General features: G+C 45.9%; 3 protein-coding genes across 4 annotated transcripts; 2 read left to right on the top strand and 1 right to left on the bottom strand.

The window, feature by feature from the left end:
- The first annotated feature begins 226 nt into the window (after positions 1–226).
- Positions 227–9,316, top strand: cmss1 (cms1 ribosomal small subunit homolog). The gene is made up of 10 exons (XM_034561801.1): positions 227–233; positions 6,604–6,749; positions 7,321–7,392; positions 7,489–7,621; positions 7,728–7,787; positions 7,884–7,986; positions 8,082–8,142; positions 8,239–8,326; positions 8,456–8,544; positions 9,018–9,316. Exons 1-10 carry the CDS (start codon positions 227–229, stop codon positions 9,099–9,101), a joined length of 843 nt encoding a protein of 280 aa, XP_034417692.1. The 3' UTR covers positions 9,102–9,316.
- A 150-nt stretch (positions 9,317–9,466) lies between these two features.
- tmem30c (transmembrane protein 30C) lies at positions 9,467–12,453 on the top strand. Of its 2 annotated transcripts, XM_034560884.1 has the most exons (7): positions 9,470–10,052; positions 10,209–10,325; positions 10,502–10,609; positions 10,929–11,019; positions 11,119–11,268; positions 11,356–11,568; positions 11,707–12,453. In XM_034560884.1, the coding sequence occupies exons 1-7, from the start codon at positions 9,855–9,857 to the stop codon at positions 11,892–11,894; spliced, it is 1,065 nt and encodes a 354-aa protein (XP_034416775.1). In that variant the 5' UTR covers positions 9,470–9,854; the 3' UTR covers positions 11,895–12,453. The 2 variants fall into 2 exon arrangements, with proteins under 2 accessions (XP_034416774.1, XP_034416775.1); XM_034560883.1 differs by having other exon boundaries at positions 9,467–10,052; positions 11,119–11,568.
- dcbld2 (discoidin, CUB and LCCL domain containing 2) lies at positions 12,430–25,478 on the bottom strand. The gene is made up of 15 exons (XM_034560882.1): positions 25,077–25,478; positions 23,017–23,241; positions 22,187–22,324; positions 19,115–19,166; positions 18,946–19,018; positions 17,142–17,275; positions 17,014–17,054; positions 16,517–16,732; positions 16,289–16,413; positions 15,413–15,563; positions 15,160–15,306; positions 14,966–15,059; positions 14,825–14,874; positions 14,603–14,737; positions 12,430–14,274 (listed from the first exon to the last, which is right to left on the bottom strand). The coding sequence occupies exons 1-15, from the start codon at positions 25,177–25,179 to the stop codon at positions 13,856–13,858; spliced, it is 2,103 nt and encodes a 700-aa protein (XP_034416773.1). The 5' UTR covers positions 25,180–25,478; the 3' UTR covers positions 12,430–13,855.
- Between the last annotated feature and the right edge of the window lie 1,036 nt (positions 25,479–26,514).

Genomic DNA, 26,514 nt, shown 5'->3' with positions numbered 1-26,514 from the left:
AGGAAAACTCAATTCCTTCTCCGTGAGCAGCTCATTTCCACTTTATGTCCACCTGTCAAGCGACGCTGGCTCAGTCGAAGCCCCCGGAGTCCTCTTTGGCTTCCAGTTTCCAGGGTCAAGTTGGCTCGGCACTTTGTAACACACACACACATACACACACACACACTGTACGGCTGCTACATGGCCCATGTGTGCTTTGGCTGCCGCGAGCACAAGCACTGCAGGCATGGCTGGTAAGAGAAATGATGCAGCTAGAGAGAAAGAGGGAGAGAGAGATGTTGAACAGCCCCTGAAATAATTTTGTCACTTGTAATTTATGATTATGAGTGCGGTGAGGCTGCACGTTTCGCGAAATGCTTCATACGCTGAAGACTTTAGCAGAAAGCGTCGGAGAGCGTTGGATGACGAGCGGCCGGCGTTCCCTGCGACTGCTTAAAAGTGTCACACTGTAGAGAGTTTACCATCGTTTTTCAGCCAGTTAGTTGTGACTGACTGTTAACGTGCGTGCTCATTAATGTCTCCAGAGAGGGATTGAGAAACTTTAATAGTGTTCTTGGCTTTTCGCAGCAACTGTGCACGTCTTGCAAAAAGAATCCAAACATGTTGTTATGATACAGATTCCTATGATCTGAACCCAGGGCTGCACTTGGAATCCATATTTTCCTCCTCGCCGTCGGTATTGAAGTCTCGATAATGTCTGGATAATGGTGGTGTATAATGTAATGCAGTACTGTGCAATATTTGTATAGTATTTAAGTTTCATACTAGGCAGTTGAAATTAGACCTACCATCTCAATAAATGTATTTTTTCTTGCCGTCTTCTGTCCAGATGGATGCGTTTGATGCGTTTTGAATGACTTGCGTGCTTGTAGGTGGTCTCCTGCATTACAGTGACTCGGGCCTATAAATCAAATGGTAAGCGTAGCTGCGGAAAAGCTTAAACAACAGCCATTTGTACATCGGTGTTGTCGGAAAATCTGGTCGACATTGTTTTGTGATGATGTCATGTTTTTTTTCCACTGAAAGTTTATTTGTGTGGAACAAGAACTTCTTGACGGGAGCTCGTTGAACAACGAACATGTGAAATTCTGCCATTTTATTGATCCTTGATCTTTGTCTGTGCTTGGCGGGCACTTAACACTGGAACACGATTAATTAACCCTATATATCCTCACTCTGAGACGGACATCGCAGCCTCTTGACGGCGTTCGATAGGGCATGAAAGACGATGCCTGTTGTCGGGGGCATTTATTAAAAGAAGCAAGGGAGGAATGGATGCAAAGGTGAGGTCATGGCGCAAATGAGAACGGGAGGAAGAGCAATAATGACAAGTGGGAAGAGTCGTGTCAAAAGCCTAAATAATCACAGTATATCCCCCTTTTACATACCTTGCAACGTGCTGGCGAGAAAAAGGTTTCCCCATTCGGTTCTTGTGAGAGCTCAAGAGCTTATTGGGTTATTTACATAACCTCATGTCTCTGATTAGCGCCTCCCTGTGCGACATCATCAGGAGCTCCTGTGACACGCTGCCACCTCGGATTGGCTCGACTGTGAATGTCACTGACCCAATTTATGTTAGGGGGGGACTTTACCATCTAAGAAAATGAATTATGCAAAGGACACAAAGGCTGGCACTGAAACAAGTCAATTCGGCTTAACTTTTTTTTTCTGAGTTACCGCTGCCGAGTGAATTCCTGAGCGGGCTGACCTCAGGTCAGATCATAGATAATCAGACGTGTGCTTTGAACTGTAGCAGAAAATTAGGACCAGTTGATGAGCGACGATACTCGCACCAAGACTTTGGATAGATTCAAGGTCTTTACTTTATTCTATACTTTTTATATTCTATAAAACAACGAGTAAGGAAATTGTAAATAATTTTGCCCTGGCTAAGTGTCCCGACGAACCCGAACAAGGACGACCAAATAACACTCCCATCCCTCATTGGGCGAGCTTTTTTAAATGTGGCGAGGCCGTGCGAATCCTCCGTGGATTCGACCTCATCTCTATTTCAACTTCAGTTAGCCCGCTTGAAAAAACAACAACAAATCCCAGGATTAGCGACGCGACGATCTGCAGGGAGCGAAGTAATTGGACACAAAGTCGAAATGACAATGGACTGAACGGCGTGGACGCCGATGCATTTGTAACCAGGATGGTATTCCACTCGACCGCCACGCCGCTTGCTTGTTAATTTTTGTGCATGCGGCCTAAAAGTCCCCATTGATTTAACAATAACACATGCTCAAACCGTGGCTTTCAGAGAGGAAACTGTAGGCCTCCCCCCCAAAAAAATAACTGCTACGCCCGCTCCCAAAGTCGGTCAACACGGCATGTCTTGAGATGAGTTATTGATTTTGTTTTAAACAAGCGCTGCATTGATTTCATGGAAAGTATCATATTGTTTTTATAGAAGCACACAACAGAAATATTACACCGTATCTCCATTCCTATATGCAACAGGATGCGTTTGGTCTTGTAGGGATAAGTTACCCAAAGTGGTATCTTTATTCAGACTAATGGAGTAAGCTGGGTTGATGGTTAAGAGACCACCCATTAAAACCAGTCGCCTCTATCGATCAACCACTAAAGATGGCCGAGCTACATCTGAGCCCTCTCCACTGCCATTGACTTTTCATTTATTTATGGGGAGCCGAGCTGCAGGCTCGTTACCTCGGATGCGACTGACGGGAGGCATCGTTTCCTCCTACTGGGTCCGCCATCTGGAGCAAGCGTGGCATGGAGGGTATCGGGAGGGGGGGGCGGGGGGGGCACGTTGACGATATCGACCTTTCTCGTAGATTATCTACTGCTCGGCAGGCAACACTTGAAAAGGTCTTGTCCGCACAGCGTTCTGCTGAATCGGTTGCTTTTCGCCTCCAAGGGGAAAGTACTGCACACTGATTGATTTGCAGCTTTTAATAGTGGAGTCGACACGTTAGTCTGTTCGCACTGCGTCTTCATCAGAGTCAAAAGGGACAAAGACAAAAGTGCAATCGATGTTCTCTAGTTCTTTTTTTCTCTCTTTTTGAGACACTTTGGACTTTTATTTATCTGGTATGCATTTAGTTAGCCGCTGTCACAGACTCCGGTCATTCGCCGTCCTTTTTATTCTCGGCTAATATATTCATTTGTTGGTTCTTTTAATATCCTACAGATCTTTCTAAAAGGGTACCCTCTTATACAATTAAGCAATTAACAAGCGCCAGATCTTAACCCAGTGAATGTGGACTACACAATGTAGGAATGTATTTGGTAAAATGGTGTTCATCCTTACTATACCAAGAAAAGTTGTTCAGCCCGTCACCGCATTTTAATTTGTTACCCGTTTTATGTCTTATATATTTGTAAGGTTTTAATATGTCAGGTGCTAATTGAAGACAGATTGCATGACTTTAAATAAATCGCTTCCCCCAGGCCTTCATAAATTAAGAATTAGCCGGATAAATATTGTGTTTTAATAGCATGTACAAAGATGGAGGAACCCAATGCTAATTTTTTATTTATTTTTTTATAACCTCTTACTTCTTATTGACCTGTAGTGTTCTCTCAGCTTGCGTACACGGGCGACTGTGGCTCAGTGGTAGAGCGGGATCGTCCTCCAATTAGGAGGATCGGCGGTTCGATCCCAGGCTCCGCTAGTCCAATGTCGATGCGTCCTCGGGCGAGACTCTTGACCCCAAAATTGCTCCAATGTGTGTATGAATGTTAGCTACTCCTGATGGACAGGTGGAACTTTAGCTCCTCCCATCAGTGTATGAAATGGTGAAGTACAGATGTCGCACGTTGTGACACATTTAGGAGTTTGGGAGGAAAAAGCTTCGATAGCATTGTTATTGGGCGATGGAGATGGTTCAGCACCGTCTCTCTCAGGGTGAAAACGATAACCCTTCTTGATGCCTTACAGCCTCCTGTGATGTTACATTGTTGACGCACATCTGTGCACAAATGTGCGTCGTGTCCGTCGCGCTCAGTGAGAATCGGCACCCCATAATCGGCTCGATTATTCAGAGTCGTTCCCGACATAACGGCACATTTAAATACGCGCTGAAACAAGCTCATCAACCTCCAGAGTGCCGCTGAACGGCTCCTTGATCGGTGTGCCGTCGTGCTAATGGAGAGATTAAAAGTGCGCGCTAACATCCGAGGGTTTTTGGTTCCCGTCTGAACCCACAGGCTTATTGTATTGACGTGCACTTCAAAGCTCATCGAGTACAAAAACAGCCTCGTCAGGTGACTAGCGGTGCGCGCTGTCGACTCGGCAACGCAAATCGTGCACGTCGTCGAGCATGCAAATCGTATCAGAAAAGTGAACTTTTGACATTGGCATTTTTTTTACCTGGCTGCCTCGCTTTCTTTAAAAAAAAAAAGATTTGCTAATTGGTTACAATCTTGTTTATACCTCTTAAACTCACAGTTGCAAACACACACACACACACACACGTATAAACCAAAGCCCGATCGCAGGGAAGTATACACTCACCTGCTACAGGTGGACCTCTTACTGGGCATAGGCCTCTACTTTGCTTGGATTGTTATCCATTTATCTCCAACATCTTAAAGTCCTCCCCTGTGATTAGTCTTCCTTCTTCCTGGTCTTAGAGAGAGAGGATCTAGCGCAGTAAGAGAGTGGGAATAGATTGCTTTGACCCGTCAATAGTGGGAGTGGTCTATCGACAGGAGTGTGTGGCTGGAGTGAGGGATGATGTGTTGAAGGGGGTGTGGTTATTGAACAATGGAATACAAAAGAACCGCTAGAGAGAGTAAGAGTGGACCTTTCCTCGTCCATCCTTCACATTGTCCTTTTTTTTGTTCTTTTTTTTTTTTATGGTCTTCAACGATAATGGCCCCAAAGAAATAAACAACAACACCGACAAAATAAAAGGGGTTGTGAGGGTGAATCGATAGTAAGATAGTAATTAAGAGGACAAGGCAGAACATCTGGAACCAGGTGTTAGGCTGATGCCAGATGTTATCGTGAGGGACGACGATAAAACAACTTGAAACGGAATCAACTTTTGGTGGTATCACGTCACCGGGGATCAATGAAGGAAAAGTTTAAAACCGACACGCACGCACAAGAAGGAAGCGTGCATTTCTATTATCAGATTAGATTCGTGGTGATCGAATGAATGCTACCCACACTCGGCTAACCACTCCATCGAGGCACCGGTGGGCTTTAAGGCGTCGCAAACACTCAATTCAAACTCAAAAACAAGCGGAGAAGTGTGCAGGCAATCTGTGTGTGTGTGTGTGTGTGTGTGTGTGTGTGTGTGTGTGTGTGTTGGTAGCTCCGTTAGCCAAACACACACACAGCCCACAATACTAAAAGAGAGTAGCGGCTCTCTGGTGACGCAGCTGTGTTATCACTATTGGTCACGGTAGTGGTGAGGGCTATAAAATGTGCAATAATAAACAGTGTTTTGATGAAACTCGAGTCTCCACAACCACAAAAGGTCCTTGAGCCAATGCAGCCGTAACGGGACATCCCAAAATATCACTCGAAATATCACTCGGGACGATCCTCCTGGCGAAGATGAACGAAAATGATGGATCTTGATGGCTCGGTGGAGGTCTCACTTTCACTCTATATATGATAAAAGGAAGTTTGAGTCAATTAATTAAAATGCTCTTTTGTACTCGTTATGGTAATATTAGGTCCAAAACGTATTCATTTCACCAGATCTGCCTTTTTGGGAAAATGCGTATCCTGAGTCGTCCGTATTGAGGCATTATCTCCCCGAAAAGAGGAGGCCTATTATCACATGTTTGTAATGGCTAAATGTAAACGGCCATCTTTATCGCCCTTACTTTTAAGAATGTCCTCTTTCAATATTTAGGGTTATTTATTGAAACACTCCAAAGTGAATACCCTTTTATGGTGTCAAAGAAAACAACAATTTGGATGGAAATTAATCGAATATGTATCCAGTATGAGTTTAGCCAACATATTATAGCGGTTTCTAGCTATTGTACTGAACTGGCTTTGAGTAAGAAACATGTTTTTTCCTACTCTGGAATCATTTTAAGGACGATTCAATGCTGAATTTTTCAGTAAAGGCACGGCATTGAATCCACGAGTTTATCGCCGAGCTCGGCTCTGGCATTTAGTTTTTCCTCAGGTGCTTCGGACGAGCCTGAGGGCTCCGAGCGTGAGGTATGCACAGAGAAGCAGTAGCTAAATACAACCACATGCTTTGGATTGAGGTCTGCTGCACGATTGTTATCTCGGGGGAGAGCTTGTTTTCTGTAGAAGCCGAAATGTTCTGCTCGGAGGACTCTTTCACCTGAAGGAGCAACCGGAACCGTTTTAAAACTCGATCTCTGGCCCTGTGACTGTGGGTTGTGTCGAATAGCCAAAACGTGTAAGGCGTTGCCTCGTCTTAAAAACATGTAAACATCTGTCGGGTATAAACCTGGTTCGGCTTTTTAGTCGTCTGGCTTCGTCTGTTTCTGTGTGTTCATCGAGAGCGACAGGAAGTCAGTCCTCGATCGGGGGTCCACACACACTTTTGCCGATGAAGCGGATTCTCATCACCGATCTTAGTCGTCGGTTCATCTTGACTCGTGTGACGGGGAAACGTCGCCATCTTGTTCTTCCAGGTGCGTCGGAGGAGGAGGAGGAGGAGAGGCGACAAGAGACGCAACAAACACACAAAACTACCAAAAAGAAACAACCAGGGAAGAGGAAGAGTGTAGCAGAGGAAACGGTTCAGGCCGAGAAGAAGAAGAAGAAGAAGACTGAACCGGTAATATAATAATATCAATAATAATATCAGTCAGATTTATTGTCTCTTCTTACATTTGTGGAAACGTACAGAAGATCTGAAAGTATGTTTCTCTCTCGTAGTAATAATAAAGTAATAAAGTGCAAAACAGACAACATGTAAATTAAGAACTACAAAAAATCTATGAAAAACTTTACATCTGTATTATAGAAGCAGTCAGACATGGAATTTTAGCAGAATTTCGACATAATATATATATATATATAATATAATATAATGCCCTTCCTTTGTAAAAGCAAAGTTTCTTTATTTTTCCAGCGTGTTTAGTAGTAAAACAGTTTTCTGCTAAACCACGACGTGACTATTCTATTGAATAGATATCAAGTAATGTATCGAATTAATAGCACCAAAAATTGTAATGTTGTCATAAGTAGTAAAAAAAAGTTACATTTTGAACATAACAATGTGATGTATTTGATGTAGAGCTGGAACAATTAGGCAATAAATAAGTCGATAACATATCTGATGGATGGATCATTTAACATATTTAGATTTTTACCCCCGAGTGTTCTGCGTGCATTGTCTCCCCCAGAAAGAGTGCATTGTTCCTCAGAAGAGAGACACGGGGGACGGAACGTCAACGAAACCCAAAAGAAAGAGGAAGGTGAGTGTGGTATTTGGGTCTTTTTTTTAATGAGGGACAACCGTCACTGGGCTTTGTGAACATTACCGCACGCGGCCGCGTTTTTTCGCTCCCCAGAAGAAGACGATCACGGACGTCTTGTCCTCTTCGGAGCCCAAACCGGGCTCTCCGGCGGACCTGCAGGCCCTGGCGACGCAGCACTTCTCGGACAAGCTCTCTGTGATCGAGCAGGAGGAGCTCAAACTGCGGGGTGAGTTTTTTTTTTTTTTTTTTAAAGTCTCCTGTGAAGTTCAGTCCAGTATGTGCCGATCGATTTGATTCACTGAGGTCACCGTCTGTCCGCCCTCCGTCTCCAGACTCCTGCTTCCTGTCCAGCAACGACCTGACGCACACCCTCTCCTCGTATCTGAAACAAGGCGAGTGGCGTTCTAAACTTTTTTTAAGTCTCCTTGTTAGCTGTTGACATTTGAACACTCGTGTTTATTTCCTATTTATTTTTTTTCTCCTGCCAGTTTGTCCCAAGTGGTCGAAGATCCAAAAGCAGCACACGGAAAAGAGCTCCGTGGTTCTGCTCGTGGTCTGTGGCTCCGCCCTCCGAGCCATCGAGCTCATCAAGTAAGCGATGCACCGGAGGATCCCTTTGATTTAAAAATAAAAAATAACTTTTTCATTTCTATTCACGCCATTTTGTTCTGCGTCGTTCCCCCCAGGCAGATGACCGCCTTCAAGGGCGAAGCCAAAGCAGTCAAACTTTTTGCAAAACACATCAAGGTAGTGGAGACGTCGTTGTGATGCGTGCGCTCTGTGCACGTTTCGCGGGAACAAAATGAACCGTTTTTAAAAAAATATATATATTTATTTGTACAGATCGAGGAGCAGGTGAAGCTGCTGCAAAAGGGCGTCACCCACATAGGAGTCGGGACGCCCGGCAGGATCGGCGCTCTACTCGAGAACGGTAGGTGTGGGGGCGACCCCGGTGCTTCCGGTCCAGAAGTCCTCCAGAGCTTCTGAAGCTTCTGAAGCTTTTGAAGCTTTTGAAGCTTTTGAAGCCGATCTGTGCAAAACGCTTTTTTTTTGTGTCCAGAGGTTTTGAGCGTGCAGGCGTTGAAATACGTGGTTCTGGACTGGAACTGGAGGGACCAGAAGCTGAGACGGATGGTGGACGTTCCTGAGGTGAGCTACTGCCCCCTGCTGGACACGAGAAGGCTGCTGCTCTATTCATTGGCTTCGTTTGACCTTTGCTCAGTTTAATCTGTGTAACTACCAGCCGCAACATTAATGTTAAAATCCTGGGGTAGAATTAATCAAATATCTTTTTAAAAAAAAACATTTGCACAATGAGTACCTTTTTTTTTTTTTGTGGTAATATCTTGAAGTAAGATTATAAATGCAGGACTTCTAGTTTTTTCACACTGTCATGGTCCAATGTGGATCGTGTGTGCGTCACAAACTCTGAGAATGGACTTCACAGTGAAGTAGGACACATCTTCATTTTTAAATATGAACAATATCTGCATAATCTGGCTTCGTTAATGAGGGAGGAGCAGAGTTGTTGTTTTTTTGTTGTTGTCAAAAACCTTATTAGAAAAGTTCTTATTCGTCAGAAGAGTATTCTCTAATCATTTGTACGTACGTGTCTATTTCAGGTCAAGCTGGACCTCATGAAGCTGCTGGAGAGTCGCATCCTGACTGGATGCAAAGAAGAAAAATTCAAAATTGGACTATTTTAACATTGCCGATGGAAGGACGGCCTTGATGTTTAAAAGCTACTCATTGATGTTTCCTCCCTCCATGCCGAGGGCCTCATCCTGTTTGTGTCAGCGTGAAGTCGGTGCTGCGCTTTGACTGTTTTCCAGAGCGCGTATCAAACGCGTGGTGTTGTTTGTTCGCTGTTGTCGGGTCGGGCGCGACGGATTGAATAAACGGACTCCGAATCAAACCGGCATCCTCGTGTTTGTCTTGTCTGACCTTGGGAAGTCCCTCCTGCCGCGAGTGTGAGGTCATCGGTTTACTTGTCCGCGAGGAAGTGCCGTTTAGCATAACATCCTTTTGATAGAGCGTTTTAAAGCAGCGGGAGGGGAGGGGGGGGGCAGAACTAACAGATTATCTCTTGATGGCAAATTAGAATAAAGATATATTGCACAGTAAATACACGTAAGACAACAAATCTATAAGAAGGAAGCAGAAAACGTCCGCAACACAAAGGAACATGGAAGTAAGAGAAAACAGAAAGGGGTAGTTAGGTAAAGGATTGTGGTTAATAAGTAACAGGCAGTCACCCCCGCCCTGCAGGGCCTGCTGGGAGGAATTATTGGCAAGCAGAGTGTGTGTGTGTGTGTGTGTGCTTGTGTGTGTGTGTGTGTGTGTCTCTGTGCAGATAACGCTGAAATAAAGAACAGGAAGAGAAGATACAGAGAGCAGCGCCATTTCTAAACACCCTTTTGTGGCTCTCCAGCGGTGTCCAGTTCCTCTCTTCCTCTTTCATGGGCGAAGCGAAGGGCAAGTCGGGGCCGTCGGCTCGGAGGCCGGACAACTCTGCCTTCAAGCAGCAGAGGCTCCCGGCCTGGTCCCCCATGCTCACCGCCAACACGGTGCTGCCCTTCTTCTACTTCATGGCGTTGTCGTGCATGCTGCTGGGCGTGTGGCTGCTGCTCACGGTGCAGAGCACTCAGGAACTCAAGGCAAGTGCGTTTCTCAGTATGTTCTAGTCCGTTTGTTTTTAACATGGAGAAATACAAAGAGACGATTGAATACCAATAAAAATAAATGTTGTTTTTTTTAAAAAGGGTCCTTTTTGTGTCCTACTTTCTCCATTTGACTCTCCGTTGTCCTTCCAGCTGGACTACACGAAGGCCGGCTCGTGTGACGAATGTTTTGAGATGCGGAAGAATGTGAGCAAAGCAGCGCTAAACTGCTTTTGCAAAGTGGAGTTTCGCATCGAGAAAGCGTTCAAGGTAACGAACGCTCCTCTAAAGCAGCTTCGGGTCCTCTTCCAATCCTTTTTCTAGACACCCGAGTTATTCGAGTATGGTTGAGAGAACCCTGGTTAAGATTATATTCCTATATTCATTTCTTTTTGCAACACTGTTAATTTGAAAGACATAATTCTGCATCCTGCCGCTTGTTCCAGGGAGACGTCTTTTTCTACTACGGCCTCCAGAACTTCCATCAGAACCTCCGCAGATACATGGACTCCAGAGACGACGGGCAGATGGTCGGGAGGACGACGAACTTAAAGGTGCTCCGCCACAGTTTGTGTTCATGCATCACCATGACGACAAAGACCAGCTGTGTTACTTTAGAGACGATGTATTAAGTCTGCATTTAAAATATGGTAGAGTGTACTTAGTGGAGGTGACGCTAGTTTCAACTTCTTGATGTACAAATGGATATTATATTGTATGGAAAATCTTAATTTGCAAACTGATTAAATATTTTTGCACGTAAAACCTGAATCTGGAAAGTAATGTTATTTAATTTGTTATTAAATGTTCTGAAAGTATAATAAAATCCCCAAATTACAGTACTTGATGTCTTCACCGTTCTTTCCCGACTAGAACCCGAGTACGTACTGCGAGCCGTTCATAAAGGACCAAAAGGGACTCCCCATTGCCCCCTGTGGTGCTGTGGCCAACAGCGTCTTCAACGGTAAGCCCCGCTCATAACACACACTTGTTGTTGTTGTTGTTGTTGTCGTCATCATCATCATCATCATCATCCTCACTGAACTCCCATCGGTTCCCCCAGACTCCTTCACTCTGAGCTACCACGGCGGCTCCAGCGGCCCCGCGGTTCCGGTCCCTCTGCTGCGACAAGGCATCACCTGGTACACGGACAAGAACATCAAGTACCGCAACCCGAAGGACGGCAACATGACCCTCGCTCAGGTGTTCCAAGGTAAAACGGGGGATGAGAGGGGGGGGGGGATATCGGAGTCAGGTCTCTTTTCGTCTCGTCTTGATTTGTGCGACGGCCACTCCTCAGGTACGGCGCAGCCTCGGTACTGGCAGAAGCCCGCATACGAGCTGGACCCCCGAGACCCGGCCAACAACGGCTTCATCAACGACGACCTGATCGTCTGGATGAGGGAGGCGGCCTTCCCCAATTTCAAGAAGCTCTACGGGGTTTTATACCGAGCCAAGAAGCCCTTCATCAAGGGTCTGCCTGCGGGGAACTACAGCGTGGACGTCTCCTACAGTATCCTTTAACCGGGTCTCTTACAGGGTTCAAGTATGGCACACACGTCCGATAGCTTCCTGTCTTATCTTCTGTTGGGGGGGTATCTTAGGACTGTCGAGCTTCCCCCTTTTTCAGCCTTGACCTCCGGCTTCCCAGACTTCCCCGTGCAGCACTTCCGAGGCAGAAAGCAAGTGGTGCTGACCACGGTGACCTGGTTCGGAGGTCAGAACCACTTCCTGCCGATCGCTTACCTCATAACCAGCTGCCTGACCCTCCTCGTAGCCGTCGTCCTCACGGTGGCGTGGTGCAAGTTTGGGAAGAATGGGAGGAACATGGAGGAATGAGAGGAACATGGAGGGCGAGACGTGGAACCGGGATGCTGTTTTTAGAGACGACGGTTTATGCGAATCAAGTTTGACATTTTGGAAAAAATTGCCAGCTAAATGAACCTCATGTCGGGGCTTTTTATTTGTGATGTTTTCTTTGACCAACTGAAGGACTTCTTTTTCATGTTGATTTTTACTTGAATATTATTTACTTTTTTTTTTTTTTTAAATACACACCGTTTTGTCACGCACTGTTAATATTTATTAACATAATGTATTTATTCTAATGATTACAAAAACTATTCACTGGAGGTGTTAAAGCAGTATTTTGTGTCTCAGAAACGACTAGTCATGCTAATTTGTACGGTGTAAATTTAGTTATGTTTTTTTAATATAATTACAGCACAATAATTAGCCGGTGCAAATGCTAAAAACAGGCCTTGCATTTTAAAAGGTATGTCTGCATGCCAATCTGTTTATTAGGTGTGTTTAGCATAATAAATAACATCCGCCGACAACCATGTGTACGATCCATTATGGCCTGAAGATTGCAATAAAACATTTTCTTTTAAAACTCTTTTATTTCTCTATGTACAATCAGTGAGAGCCACATAAACACAAATCCCTCTGACCAGGGAGCACCAAAACCTGTAGATAGATTGCCTCGGTTATGGAGCCGGAGTGGTGTCACAGCTGTGAAGAACACCCCCACCCCTCCCCTCCTCTCCTCAGGTGGCTATTCTGTAAAAGTTCTAAAGCAGCTCGTTCCATCTGCCTCAGTGTTCTGGGTCAGATTGGTACCGCGGTCCAACCGGTGCTCCAAAGACTGAACATTCACATCAAAAAGACAATCAAAACACCCATTTTTTTTTTTTTTTTTCCAAACACGAGACAATCACCATGATGCACGAATACAATCTTTAAAAAAAAAAAAATCAGGACGAACAGGAAATCGCTAAGAAACTATCAGCTGTAACAGATTAACCCATCTCACTTGTACCTTTTCTTTAACTAACTAGGTTTTAAAAACAAACTTTGTTCACACATTAAGACTGCTTCACCTGCGCTGTTGGCACACGTGTGGTTCTGTTGAGGATCAACATTGCATATACACAACAAAAAAGGCAACATTTGGTCTTTTTATGACAGAATCTTCACTATGAATCTCACCCCATTTGAGCCTTTTTCAAGTTCACATACATCTCTGACGAGGTTAATAAAACAAAACAAAAAACCTACAGCGGACGTGTAATCGGTGACTTGTGGGGCTATTTATAAAAAATAAAAAAAAGTTTTTCCTCATCAGCAGGATGTGAAATAAAAAATAAATATCAGTAAAAATCATCTGGAGTTTGAACAGGTGTGCAGTAATGGGGGGTAATCACTAGAACTGTACACACACACTTTTTTTTTTCCAAGTCATGCTTTTTAAACAAAGTAAGACGGAGACGTACCATGAACCAGTAGAGCTCTCTAGAGAGGACGTGGGCCACTTAACATGCAGTTCATTCACGAGGAGGAGAACCCCCTTTTTAGATCTGATGAATGCTTCTCATCAAAAAAAAAAAAAAAAAAAGGTACAAAGTTCAACATGGAACACAAAGATTAATGGAAATCACAGTTTCACAGAACGACTAAAGGATCACAGAACAGGGACAAAGTCTTTATCAAACAGTAGTCGGCTTTCTCCTTTTTTTATCCCCCCCCCCCCACACCTCATCTACGCCTCACACCAGGCACAAACACATTCATCTTTGTGGTTTCAGTGATAGGACTTTAATGGCACTACACAAGCAGGTTGTGGCCATGCAGAAATATTTGAGTCAATACAGACATCTCCGGATGAATCTAAAGCTAAAAAGGTAGTGTTCATTCAAGACTCAAGCCCGGGCTCCGGGTTCACACCACCTCCTCCTCCACTAACAACCCTCCATCAGGGGGAGGGGGGGCAGATTAAGGCCATGTGCATCCCAGACTCCTCAGCTCTTTCCCGTTGGCTTCTGAGTGCTACTCTGAGGTACCTGATAGGTCAGATCCTCAGTGGGCGTGACCTGTCCAGTGGCATTTTTGGGCGTGTCATAAGCCAACCGCTCCGATTGGCTGCCGTCTGTCCGCGGGAGCAGGGAGGCTGGCCCGGCACCCATGAAACTACACGCCGCGGCGGGCTGGCTCAGAGAGGAGCCCCCCGACGGGTGGCAGCCCATGTCGACCACGATGGGCGTGGCGTATTCCGACCCAGACGCCGGCAGGGGCTCCGCGTAGGCGTGGTACACGTCCGGCGAGATGGGAGCGTCGTACAGGTCGGGATCGGAGTATCCCGGGTCGGGCCCCTCGTCCGGTTTGAAGGTCGACCGGGCGCCCAGCGTCGTGACGCCGCTCACCAGCGGCTGAGCGTATTCTGAAAACACAGCATCCTTCCCATCAGTCACCAGCTGCTAGCACACATGTCAAAAAGGTTCTTTCACACTAGAAAGATGTCAAACTAGTTTAAAAATACTTCTGTGTACGACCGGTGGTGGCTGTGATGTCCTTTTTAAAAAGAATAATACCTCATCAAGGTGTTGCAAGGCAGGAAATGGACTTAACTCAAAGTTTATGTTGCACCATCAGGATACTTGTATTTCTGTGATAAACACGTCTCGGCATCTCTGAAGACACGACTCGTCTGCGTGCCGTGACTCGGTCGGAGCACCTGGTTACTCGTCTCCATGGTGAACCGTATTTACCTGCAGGCTCAGCGTGGAGTCGGGGTACGGCGCCTCTCCCCGTGAGCCGGCCCACCTCACTGCTGCTGTACCGAACGGAATCCTCCGTCTCCACCATCTTGGAGGGCAACAGCTGCTTCATGCTTTTCCACCAGTCTGCAGCAGAAGCACAGTGAGAGATCGAGAGATCCACAGTGAGAGATCCACAGGTGCACATACAGACGTATTAGACGCATTACATACCTGTGCGGTCCCAGTGAGGGAGATCGTACGTCCCTTCAGAACTCTTTTTCCTACCGAGAGAGAAAAGTAAAGTCACAATAAAGCTTTCAAAAAGGGATTATTTATTCTTCTTTGCATGATAATGAGAACACACACACACACCTGTTCCTCCAGTGCCAAGCACACACCACTATCAAGATGAGGGCAGTCAGAACCATGACCAACACGGGCACCAGAACCGCTGCCAGTGCCACATCTAGGAGCCAAAATACGACAACAATCATCAGAACGTCTATACGGGATCAAACCAATCTCTCCTTTTTTCTTTTTTTAAATAAAACTAAAATCGGACGCACCTTTGCCAGTGTGAGGAGGCATCGTGGTGTTCCTAATGTCGGGGGTGTGTGTGGTTCCGCCGAGGTGAGGGGTCCGTTTAGTACCGGCGGGTGGGGTGTGACGAGAGGGCGGCGACATCCTCGGCCTCTGCTCGGTCTTCCGCCTCACTGTCAAAAAACAAGAGGAACTTTAAAAACACCTCTTTTCAATTTTGTTTCTGATACAAATCAATAATGTTTTTCTACGTTCTTTGTTTTTTGTTTTTAAACCAACCTGTATTTGTAATCTGGCAGCCGACCAGCTCCAACTTTAACGCGATTCTTTGGTGCCACAGCGTCGGGTTGATCCTCACGAACCGGCCCTCGATCGGGGGAATGAAGTTGTTCCTCACCTCGTGCAGGTAGTTGATGTTGCCCTGGAACACCTGCCACACAGTGAGCCAGAGGTTTTAACCCAACTGTAGCCCAGCGTTGGCAGTGACAACCTTCCTCTACGCAATGACCGATTAAAATGCGCACAACATTTCAAGTTTTGCCCTAATTACAAAAAAAGACAATATTCCTTCTAAGCCAAGTGAAATTCCACTAATATTTCCATTTACATGCAGCCATGCATACTTCAAATAATGGTAATGCCCCCATGATGTACGTGTGGCTGCACACGAGGTCACCTGAGATGCATATACTGTACGTCCGAAGGATGCTCATAAAACGTGGATTATGTCGGCGCATCGCACACGTCTAAAAAGGCCTAATTTTGTAATATCCATGTTTTATATCCAATATTGTTCTCTCCCGAACAATAGTGGAATATTTAGTGTTCACGTGCACACCGAGAGTCCGTGAGAATCCCCAGCAGCTCCGTCCTACCAGCCCGGCCACTAAATCCATATCCATTCATTATTAATGCCCAAGTGTCCCCGGCTTGTCTATCGCAGCACTTAACTCAAACCACTGACTTCGATCATTTCCTGCCATAAACATCTCTTAGTCAATACCAGTTGCTATGGAAACGGTCCAAGTATGTGGCCCCGCAGCCTTCCGACGTGAGATTTTTGTTGTCCATTTGCACTAATTTGAAGGAGAAGGAAAACTAAAAAGCCCCATGATGTAATCGCATAGGGTTTATTGATTTTGGTAATTGTGTTACCTTGTCTTGTGAAGAATTTGCTTCCCTGTAGATGGACCACTGCTGGCCGTTGTTACTGTACAGGACCCGGTAAGCCGAAACGTAGTACTGGTATTCTCTTTGGGTGGAGCCGGTGGTGGTGATGCCTGAATGAGAGGACGGGGAGAACGAGAGCTCAAGGCATACGGTCAAATTAAAAACAGGTAAATGGTGTTTGTGTTTAAGTCATGATCGCAGGTGGTTGTGTACCTGTGATCCTCTTCTCCCTCTTGAGATCCACCTGCAGCCACTGCCGCTGGTCGAGCTGATAAGAAGCCCAGGGCAGCCCCGCCTTATTAAGCCGCGCCCCCGACGGCGCCCACACGCTGTCCTCGCCGAAGCCGGTTTTACACTCGAACACCGACGAAGCCGACAGCTGAGTGTCCGCCACGGCGTTGGATTCCAAACCGAGCCTTCCGGAGCAGCCTGCGAGAGCACGGGGGGGGGGAAAAAATATATATAATAAATAAATAATTGCGTGTAATTTTATTTAAATGTATTTAACCAGGAAAAGCCTCATTGAGATTAAAAAAAAGAGTGTCCTGAAGTTCACTCCAGAGGTCGTACAAACTAATTTTTTTTAAAAAGGACGCACATCAAAGCAACATTTACACACACACAAAATTAGAGATGATTTAATAATTTAATTTACAGGACAAAGATATTGCAGCTCCTTCCGATAATTCTGAATCAAAAAGAGAACTCACCGTTGGTCCTGAAGGTGAAGAGGCTGTCGGACAAAGTTCCTCTGGAGGAGAGAAGTGCAGGATGAGAACTTATTATCGTTCATGTCTCGCATACTTTTTTTTTTTTTACTGTTCTCACAGCGCCTCACCCAGTAGAAGTGACATTGTTGGCCAGTGTAGCCTCGTAGTGAGGGATGCCTTTGCTGTTGACCGCGCTGATCCTCCCGCCCACGCCGTTGGACACCACACCTGCGTGGACAGCCGCCACACACACGGGAGAGGACTGCAGGGTGGAGAGGAAAGGCGAGCTTAAGGGACGCTGGTAACGCACCATACTGGTAATGTGCCAGTAACTAAAGCTCCAGCACAACCCTGGAAAATATGGTTCCAATTTGTATTATATTTTGAGTAATAAAAGATACGACACAGGTGTGTGTGGTAAGTGTCACCACCGACTCTGTTCAGGCAACATATTTTTACTTTAAAAATCGAGTTTCCCCAAAGAGCATCACATGCTACACAATATTTAACTCGATATTGCCTATAAAATGACGGACATCGTTAACATATTTGGCACACAGATTTTTTGCAGAAATGCAGGCAAAAGTTTCCCAGTTCCTAAAAAACAGAAAAAGAAACTGGGGGCGCGGAGAACACGCCGTTAACCTTCAGACTGTTGCAGATAAAAAGGCTGATGAGTCAGCATGATGTCACCCCGTCTGTATAGAGGATACCGAGGGTCGCCGACGGCGATGACTCACCGCCGGCTGCATGACTGTTCCGAACCTGCAGCCACATCACTGGGAAATGGACAAAAAAAACACCACAGATTCCCAGTCTGGCTGCAGAGCTCCTTGTGAACAACTGGCCGAGCGAGGTGGAATTTTATTACTGGAAAAGACCCCACACTGGAATTCACAGCTGACACGACTGTGGGAAAACACACTGGTGACCCCACTCGGCACGTAAATCACACACACACACGCACACACACACGCGCTCGCGCAGTCGAAATGCTGCTGCGAGCGATCAACACTCGCCCTGTGACTCTTAAACTTCCCAGAAGCCCCCGCGGCACATCCGAGAGGACGCCGCACCGCACAACACAAAAGCGTTTGCTCTGAAGCGCCGCGCCACGCCTCCAACAGAGGAAACCACGCTAACACACACACACACACACACACACACAGACAGACATACGATATGTGGGATGTGGAAATATCAAAACCAGTAAATGGATCACAGTAAACTCCAAATAAAAAAATTAAATTAAAAAAAGAGGACAAAAAAATAGAGAAAGTGAGCTTCGGGGTCTGGGTGGGGCAGAATGAAGTATGGCTCCACAGTCACTATCCCCACACACACACACACACACACACACACTATCTCCACACACACACACACAGCGCCCTCTTGCAGCTGGACTGGATTAGAGGCTTATTATTTTCAGCCAAACTATTATCTCACCTCCCTTTCACCCGCTGACCCTGCCCCTCCTCTGTTCCTGTGGGGGACCTCACTCCCTGAAGCACCCCCCCCCCCCGCCCCCCTCTCCCCCTCGCTCCTCCCTGTCCTCCCATTAAGCCAGCAACACCCCTCCCTCCCTCCCTCCTTCAACTAAAGCCCCGAGCTCCGAGCATGAAGTCATCGGCCAGAGACTCGGCGCCCATGACCTCACGCGCTGCGGGGGTGCTGTGAGGTCATCGGTCCAGGACTCGCATGCCGTGGAGCAGAGACACGTTTGCACAAGGAAGAAAAGAGAAGACTTAAAACGGAACGATGTGCACAGAGACCACAACAAAACAAACAAACAAACAAACAATGGGGCTGAGCCACGGAGTAAGCAGACACTGGCTGTCTGGTGGATCCTGTGGGGGCACCGGTGACCCAGCAGCCCGAGGCCACGGTGACTCACCTGGAGACACACACATGCTGCGTCCTGTAAATCCTCACCTCTCTGTATCCATTAGGGATTGTTCCAGAGATCTCCTCGGTGGATGTCAAGCAGCCGGCCGGACAGTATTTACTAAGAAGAAAGGGACACACACACACACTCACTCAATGAATATTGAACGGCACGGTCGCAGCACACAAATATCCACACAAAGCAAATGTTGTTTACCTGAACTCTGCCTCTGGGAAATGAGTCCCTTTGTCCAGGCAGGTGATTAGATCTGCAGAAGGCAAAATAAACCGTGTCATAAATGGGTTCTCTAGGAAACAAAAACTATTTCCAAGAGCGCGCGCGCACACACACACACACACACACAGACAAACGGATCAGAACAACTGTCCTTCTGGGCTTTTTCATGGCAGAAACGGTTTATTTTACCCTCAACACCCCCGAGACTAATGATTTCCTAAATTTCTGGCAAATTCCAAAACCAACAACATATCCACGGTCGTCCTGTAGAGCTCGGTTCGACCCGAAGTGACACAGCACAAAAAAAGGTGTGTGTGTGTGTGTGTGTGTGTTAGTGTGTGTTCGACGGGCGCCTTTTAAGCCCTGTGAGGCACACCGCGCCTGCCCAACAGGATGCTGGGAACTCTGCGTAAACCCCCTCGGCGGTGGTCAGTCTCAGTGAGTCCCCCAACAGATTCTATTTATCTGGTCCACCAACCAGTGACTCAGACTGACAAACACCCTCCAACCACCGCGAGTCGCCATGACGACTGATTTACTTAGCTGTGCAAACTGTCCTCCCACGCCAGTCCGCATTGACACGAAACACACACACTCCGGTTCTTTAAAAAGGGGGAAGTCTGGTTGGTGGTCCTCGTTTGCCTTTCAGTGTGATTCGGTTGTACCACGTTGACACAACCATTACTCACACACACACACACACACACTTCTCCTCTTCTTGTGGATTCAATTATCAGTTTATCTGAAAGGTTTCCACATGACAAAGCACGGCCGGCTAGAGTCACGGCAACGTTGAAGAGAAAATACATTTCAGAATTGGTTTTGAGTATTCTTTCATCAGGCGGATTATATCTTTAACGCCAGTTGTCTCTCCTTTGTTTTTAGTGCTAAAGCACACACACACACACACACACACACACACACACACACACACACACACACACACACACACACACACACACACACACACACACACACACACACACACACACACACACACACACACACACACACACACACACACACACACACACACACACACACACACACACACACACACACACACACACACACACACACACACACACACACACACACACACACACACACACACACACACACGTGAGCAAAAAGCATCTAAAACTATGATACAGGTGATTATTCATTGTTCAGTCATTCCAGTTTCTCAAATACCAGATTGCACATTTATTGTCGTTGTCCTAATAAGGAATCTGAAGACGACACCATTTCCAAATAGGAAGTGGACTCAAATAGAACGATAGTTCACCAGATTTGCTGAATCTGACCGACTTGGAGAAGATCCTGAATATCATATTGTCAGTGCCATTTGTATTCCATCACGGGGAAACATACCACTCCGCTTTTATTTTGTATAAAATAAGAAATCCATCACCATTTCTTATGCATCAATTTCATCTTTACCGTTACGAATCCTGCTGCCTGTTTTTTGTAATATTCCACAGTACAAACATCGAACAACAAGGAAGTTTAATCCCTGTTAACTCCAACGCCGCATGAATATTAGTTTCTTGAAAAGTGCTGGTTGCTTTATTATTGTTGTAATAATATGAAGAACTTTAAATGGTTAACACACTTCCTCCGTAACGACTTCCCATTAGAGAAAGGTTAAACGGCTTTCGAGAACAGGCGGGGGGGAGGGGGGGTCTTAATATAAAACCACAAACTATTATTGCTTCCCCCCCCTCCCAGTTTTTCTTAAATGTCACACCGTCCCACATTCTCTCTCTCTCGATCCCTCCAAGACATCTTTTTTACCAGCCACACACTCAAAACTACAAAACCACAAATACCGTAACGATAAAACTGTCCAGGCGACATATAAAAACACGTCTGCTGGTGCCACTCGTCTGGATTCAATTCCGTCTGTTCTCACACACAAAAAAAAAAAACACACGTTCATTTGAGACACGGTGGCATCGACGACAGCTGGACTGACCGAGATGTGGCCGATCGCCCCTTTTTATCTCGTTTAAATAAACTCTTCAAATGGTCGCGCAAACACCACGTCGTAAACGCGCCTCTCATTTAGCCTCGAGCACCCCCCCCACCCCCCTTCAACTCAAGTCCTCTTTGACCGTTACTCTCTTTTATTCTATTCATGAGCGGCACACGCTGTTTGCCAACGGGATGATTGGAAATGTTCATCATTTCCTTTGCTCCAGTAATAATAGGTTGCCCCCCCCCCCGATGTGCAAGAGCGGCAGCACTGGCCACAACACATTAAATAAATAGAAAACAGCGTTGCGTTTCCTGAAATGTGGTTTAGAGATCCTCAAGGACAACTGCAACCCAACACGCATAAAACCTAATTTTCAAAAAAAAAGGACCCCAATGGAACCAGTCAGACCCAAATGGACCCCAAAAAAAATACATCAGACCTGAACACTAATGGAGTCAAACGCTCTCCATATCTACTCAAACACATTTTGTCAGGCACAGCCAGCCGCAGCACAGCTCCCCCGCTGTTTACCTCAACAACTAATGGATGTATTGGTACTAAAGCCTGTACAGACGTTCATGGTCCCCAGATGTTGCACCTGACTGACTGACTGATGATGAAATGTTGCTCTTGTGCCACCAGCAGGATTTAAAAAAATGTCACTTTGTGCAAAACTAAACTAATTACACACACACACACGGCCAACTTTAGCCGTGAACACGTTAGCCCGCTAACAAAAGTGAAATGAGAATTGGTTAACGACACCTGCTCTGCGTCAGCTCGTTATAGCGTCGGCATCGCCCTGCGTGCCTAAATACCTCCAGCACAGCTGTTAAGCTTTTAGTTCATACTCGCTGCAGGGAAGCCGGCGCATTGGTGCGCGTAGCGGTGGCGTGATCGCGTCGACGTGTCAGAGAAGGTTCAGGATAAAAAGCAGCATTTACATGTCTGGGGTTTATACCAAAAAAATTTAAAAAGGCCAATTCTTTTCCAGAAGCTTTAGAAACGGGGAAGTTTAAAACTCTGTGTACATGCTCGGGCTACAACGACGAGTACGGACAAGGCTTTACCTGTGTGTTCGGTGGTAGAGTAGGACAGGTAGAACCCACGTCCGGTGCGATGGGTCCCACTCATGAACTGGACAGTAACCTGGTTTCCAGTGGACTCAATCAGCTCTTTGACCTTCACACTCAACCCGCAGTACTTCACTGTAAAACAACGCGGGACAGAGGAGAGATTACAGTTGTTTTAGTTTAACAAATAAAAAAACAGCACATCTAAAAAGGAAACACAATGCATTACACGTTGATGCTGAAGGAATCCATGTTCAGTGGTGGGCGTAACCAGCTGGGCTATTGATCTGCTATTTAGCCAAGATGTCATTACCGGCTACTCTCATTGGAAGCAAGCCCTGCAGCCCTCTGGCGTACTGTTGTGTCTTTCACTGCGGTTACAAATACTTTGATGTTGGCAGGTTCGCAGTGCAAAAATCAGCTTCAATATGTTCACTGCAAAAAAAAAAAATTCTGCGAGTAACGGGCTTATAACTGCACATTGTGACTAACGCGGACAATTTAACTGTGTGTAAAGTAGCTCTTCAGGCTGCAGCCATATATCTTTATTTGCTGGGTGTATAAAAATATTTTAAAAAGTTGTTTTTCTGAGTAGCTGTTTTCCTGACCGAGCCTCATTTCAACTGCGCGTGCAAACAAGAGACAAAGAAGAAGCTAATGAAGCCGCATACAGATCGGGAGAAGGGTCATCGGCGAGCTAGTGGTCGACCTTGGCTCCTTAACGTGTGACTAGAAGGTTAGTTAAAGCCTGTTTGGTGCGAGCTATTGCTTGCAATTGTGGTTTCCATCCCCCCCCCCCCCCCCGAATTAGTCCGTGTGACTCTCACCGATCTCACTCCTCTCGGGTCCGATGCCGTTGTACAGGCGGAGGTAGTTGACCTGGCAGTTGCTGTTTTCGAAGTCCAGCTCGGCGAAGCGAAAGTGGACCCTGTTGCCGCGGGGAACACTGATCTCCCACTCGCACACCGTGTCGTTGGGATACGTCCCCGGGTAACCCAGAGAGGACAGGGTCCCGCTGCTGGGGCCGAGGACACTCGGGCCACAGCCATCGCCTGCGGGACGACACAGACGACACAGTTTCAGTTTCCACCCTCCCTCCCGTCGCTAACTTTGACGGAATCGTTCATGAACTTAAAAATGCAGCGTCTTCTCTTCCGATTTCTATAAACGGACGCCTTACGTTGTTGTTATTTGGCCTATTTCGGAGGCCAAAAACGTGGTTTAAGGCGTTTACAAATGTGCATCAACAGCATTATTGATAATTTAATGCACGGTTCGTTACCAACTAATAAAAGATGCTCCCTGGGTTTCCTACTTTTGATAGAAACTAAGCGGTTAAGGAAATTAATAGGCCTGTTTAAGTAAACCTATGGAGTTCTAACACTAACATATTCATGTCTTCTAATGAATACCCCAAACAGACAAAACTCAATGCAAGTTTATCGGTTTTCATTGGATTTGGTAATAAGAAAAACATCAAAATTATCTCTTTAATTGTATTTTCCTCTACTTAAAGAGGACATAAGCATGACTTGTTTACTTCTATAAATCTGCCGTACTGGTTTCCTCTAGCACACAGAAAGAGATTAGGCAGCGTAATAAAAGACAAAACGTGTATTTTTTCAGCTTTGTGCATTTGGGGATTTTTGTTTGCGTTTCTTTTACACAGGTACAGTACAGCGTGAATGTCGTAGGCCTTCACTAAAGCATCAAAAACATCTGGCTGCAGACAAACTGATGGAATCATACACTTTAAAGATATATAGCGATAATCTAATTTGGTTTTTAGGACTCCTTTGTTTTCGTGTTCCCTCGCAAGCTGTCAAAATCTGGAAACGTGAGCGCGTGACCCTCCGTGGAGATAACGCTCAGTCACGCCTCGTGGTGCTAAGTGGATGTTCTGGGCGTTACGCAAGAGCCTCTCCAGTGGACACAATATCCAGATGAACGGGACCAACACAAAAAAACAACAACAACAACAACAAAACACTTCCCCTCAAAACACTTGAACCGGGTTCAGGTGACCTTCCTGACGTCACCATCAGAATAATTCAATAACCATCCCACTGGTTTATCGTCAGACCTACGGAGAAGATTACGCACACTTTTTTTTTTTTAAAGTGCACGTGAAATCCAGAGTCGTGACAAACCGCGTGCACGTGTTTACGAGGAGATACCCCCTCACTGCTAACGTCACCCCACCCCCAACCTCTGACCACCTGAGGTCGGCTGCGGGCTCGCTCTCAAAAAAAAAAAGGAGAAAAAACTCCTAAATATTCGCCTTTTGTCGAGTAACCCGACCGCGGTCACAACGCGCAGACTGCGGGGAGTAACGTGCACGGTGTACCGGGTGTAAAGTGGGCTACCTGGACCCGAGAAACAAGGCCACGAGCTCCTAAAAATATGCTGTACAGAGACCCTTAACACCCGGACTCCATTTAAAAAACAAACAAACAAGCAATTAAAATACATTTAAAAAAAAGGTAGCTAGCTTATCGAGGAGAGACATATTGTGACTTTAAACGTTTCAGCGAGCCCTCTTTATCACATTTACTTTCCTTTTTTTTTTTTTTTTTTTGCTCCGCAGAACCAGTTCGCCTGGTTTCACCACCCGTCTCTCCCACCGCGACGGGCGGCGTGAAGCAGCACGCGCAGCTGCACGTACACTCGGCCATTAAAAAAAAAAAAAAAGGTACGGGGGGCTGTTTTTTATTATTTTGTGGGGAGGGGAGAGAACAATAGCTCGATAACACCCAAAAGCTCTCCGCGTTCACACTTTTTTTTTTTTTTAAACCAGCATGGCCGCACGTCTCCGCGGTCGTCACGCGCACCCCCCCCCTTTACATCCCCCCCCCCCCAGTTGTCACCGCAGCTGCGGGGCACCAACCTTTCTGCGCTCGACAGCCCTCCGCGGTGAGGATGATGAGGATCGACAGGACCAGACCCCCGGCCCCTGTCGGCTCCCTGCCCACCATTACCGCTCTGCCCATAGCAGCCTGCAGTCTGAATGCATGGTAGTGCTCGCTTCTGGACCAGCTTGCACCGCTTCAACCTGTACCACACACACACACACACACACGCGCACACACACGCCAGAAAAAAAGTAATGCAATCTCCGCGCGTGGGTTTTTTTTTCTTCCCGAGGTTGTTGTTTAAACACTCCAGTGGTTAGCGACACTCTCACTATGGAGGTAACTGCTCCACACACACAGATACACACACACACACACACACGTCCGAGCTGCGCGAGCTACTTCCTCCACCGAGGCTCCTCCCCCCTGATCTGGGATACCCGAGTCCCCCAAGTGGTCTGAATGAACCCAGATCCACCGACACTCCCTTTAAGGTCGCTCTCTGCAGTCTTCAGAGCTTTTGATTTTGGAGGTGAAGGAGCAACGCGTTGGTAAAAATAAAAGTAAAAGTACTGCTTTTAAAAATGTGACTTTAGTGAAAGTACAACATGCAGATACTTAAAGTAGTAATTATGCATAATTAGATTAGATTAGATATTTACTTTATTCATCCCCAGGGGGAAATTTATTGAAGCAAGCAGCAAACGTGTTTACAAATATACAATAACAAATAAAATAGCAGGGGCGTATTACATTTAAGAATTTAAATAATAAAAGGAAAACGAATGGTCCATTGCGGAATGATTTAATGACGTTATTAATCTGTAACTATTGATGTGAAAAGTATACCGCAGGTATAGCTCCTTTCAATAAAAACAGTATAACATATGGAACGTACTCCTATATTCAAGCATCTGTTGAATGCAAAGGTAGTAAAGTAATAACAAGTTGTTTGTTGTGTTACATTCCCCCCCTATAATGTAAAATATGTCAAACCTAACAGAACAAAAACCCTCCAACAGTCAAATCGACGTTACCATTGTGTTGTTGGTCTTTTACTGGGACTCGTGCAATGACTCCAGTGTGTTCCTGGAATATTGCTAGTTTTTTTTGTTTTTTTAAAGGCCTGCATGAGCTAATACATTTATTATCCCATCCGCCCTTTTATTATTCCATTAATGTGTTGTCACTTCAGCTGTGAGCCTCTGCCTCTACACCCAAAATCTACGAATACCAGGCTGTTACAAGTCAACCTCACACACAGTTTATTCACAGTGAGACTTGTGTGTGTGATGGACAACGGGATGGCACACACACACACACACACACACACACACACACACACACACACCGTACGTCCAGGCTGAACATTTAAGCAAAGACACTTGTTATTGTTCTTCAATAACCCCTCGCTTTGGCAAAGAGCTCGAAAATGTGACGCAATTGCCGAGAGTAACCCATAGCAACACGTAG

This window comes from Cyclopterus lumpus, chromosome 21, assembly GCF_009769545.1.
Source record: "Cyclopterus lumpus isolate fCycLum1 chromosome 21, fCycLum1.pri, whole genome shotgun sequence".
NCBI classification, from domain to species: Eukaryota; Metazoa; Chordata; class Actinopteri; order Perciformes; family Cyclopteridae; genus Cyclopterus; species Cyclopterus lumpus.
This window is presented reverse-complemented; position numbering and strand designations above follow the sequence as displayed.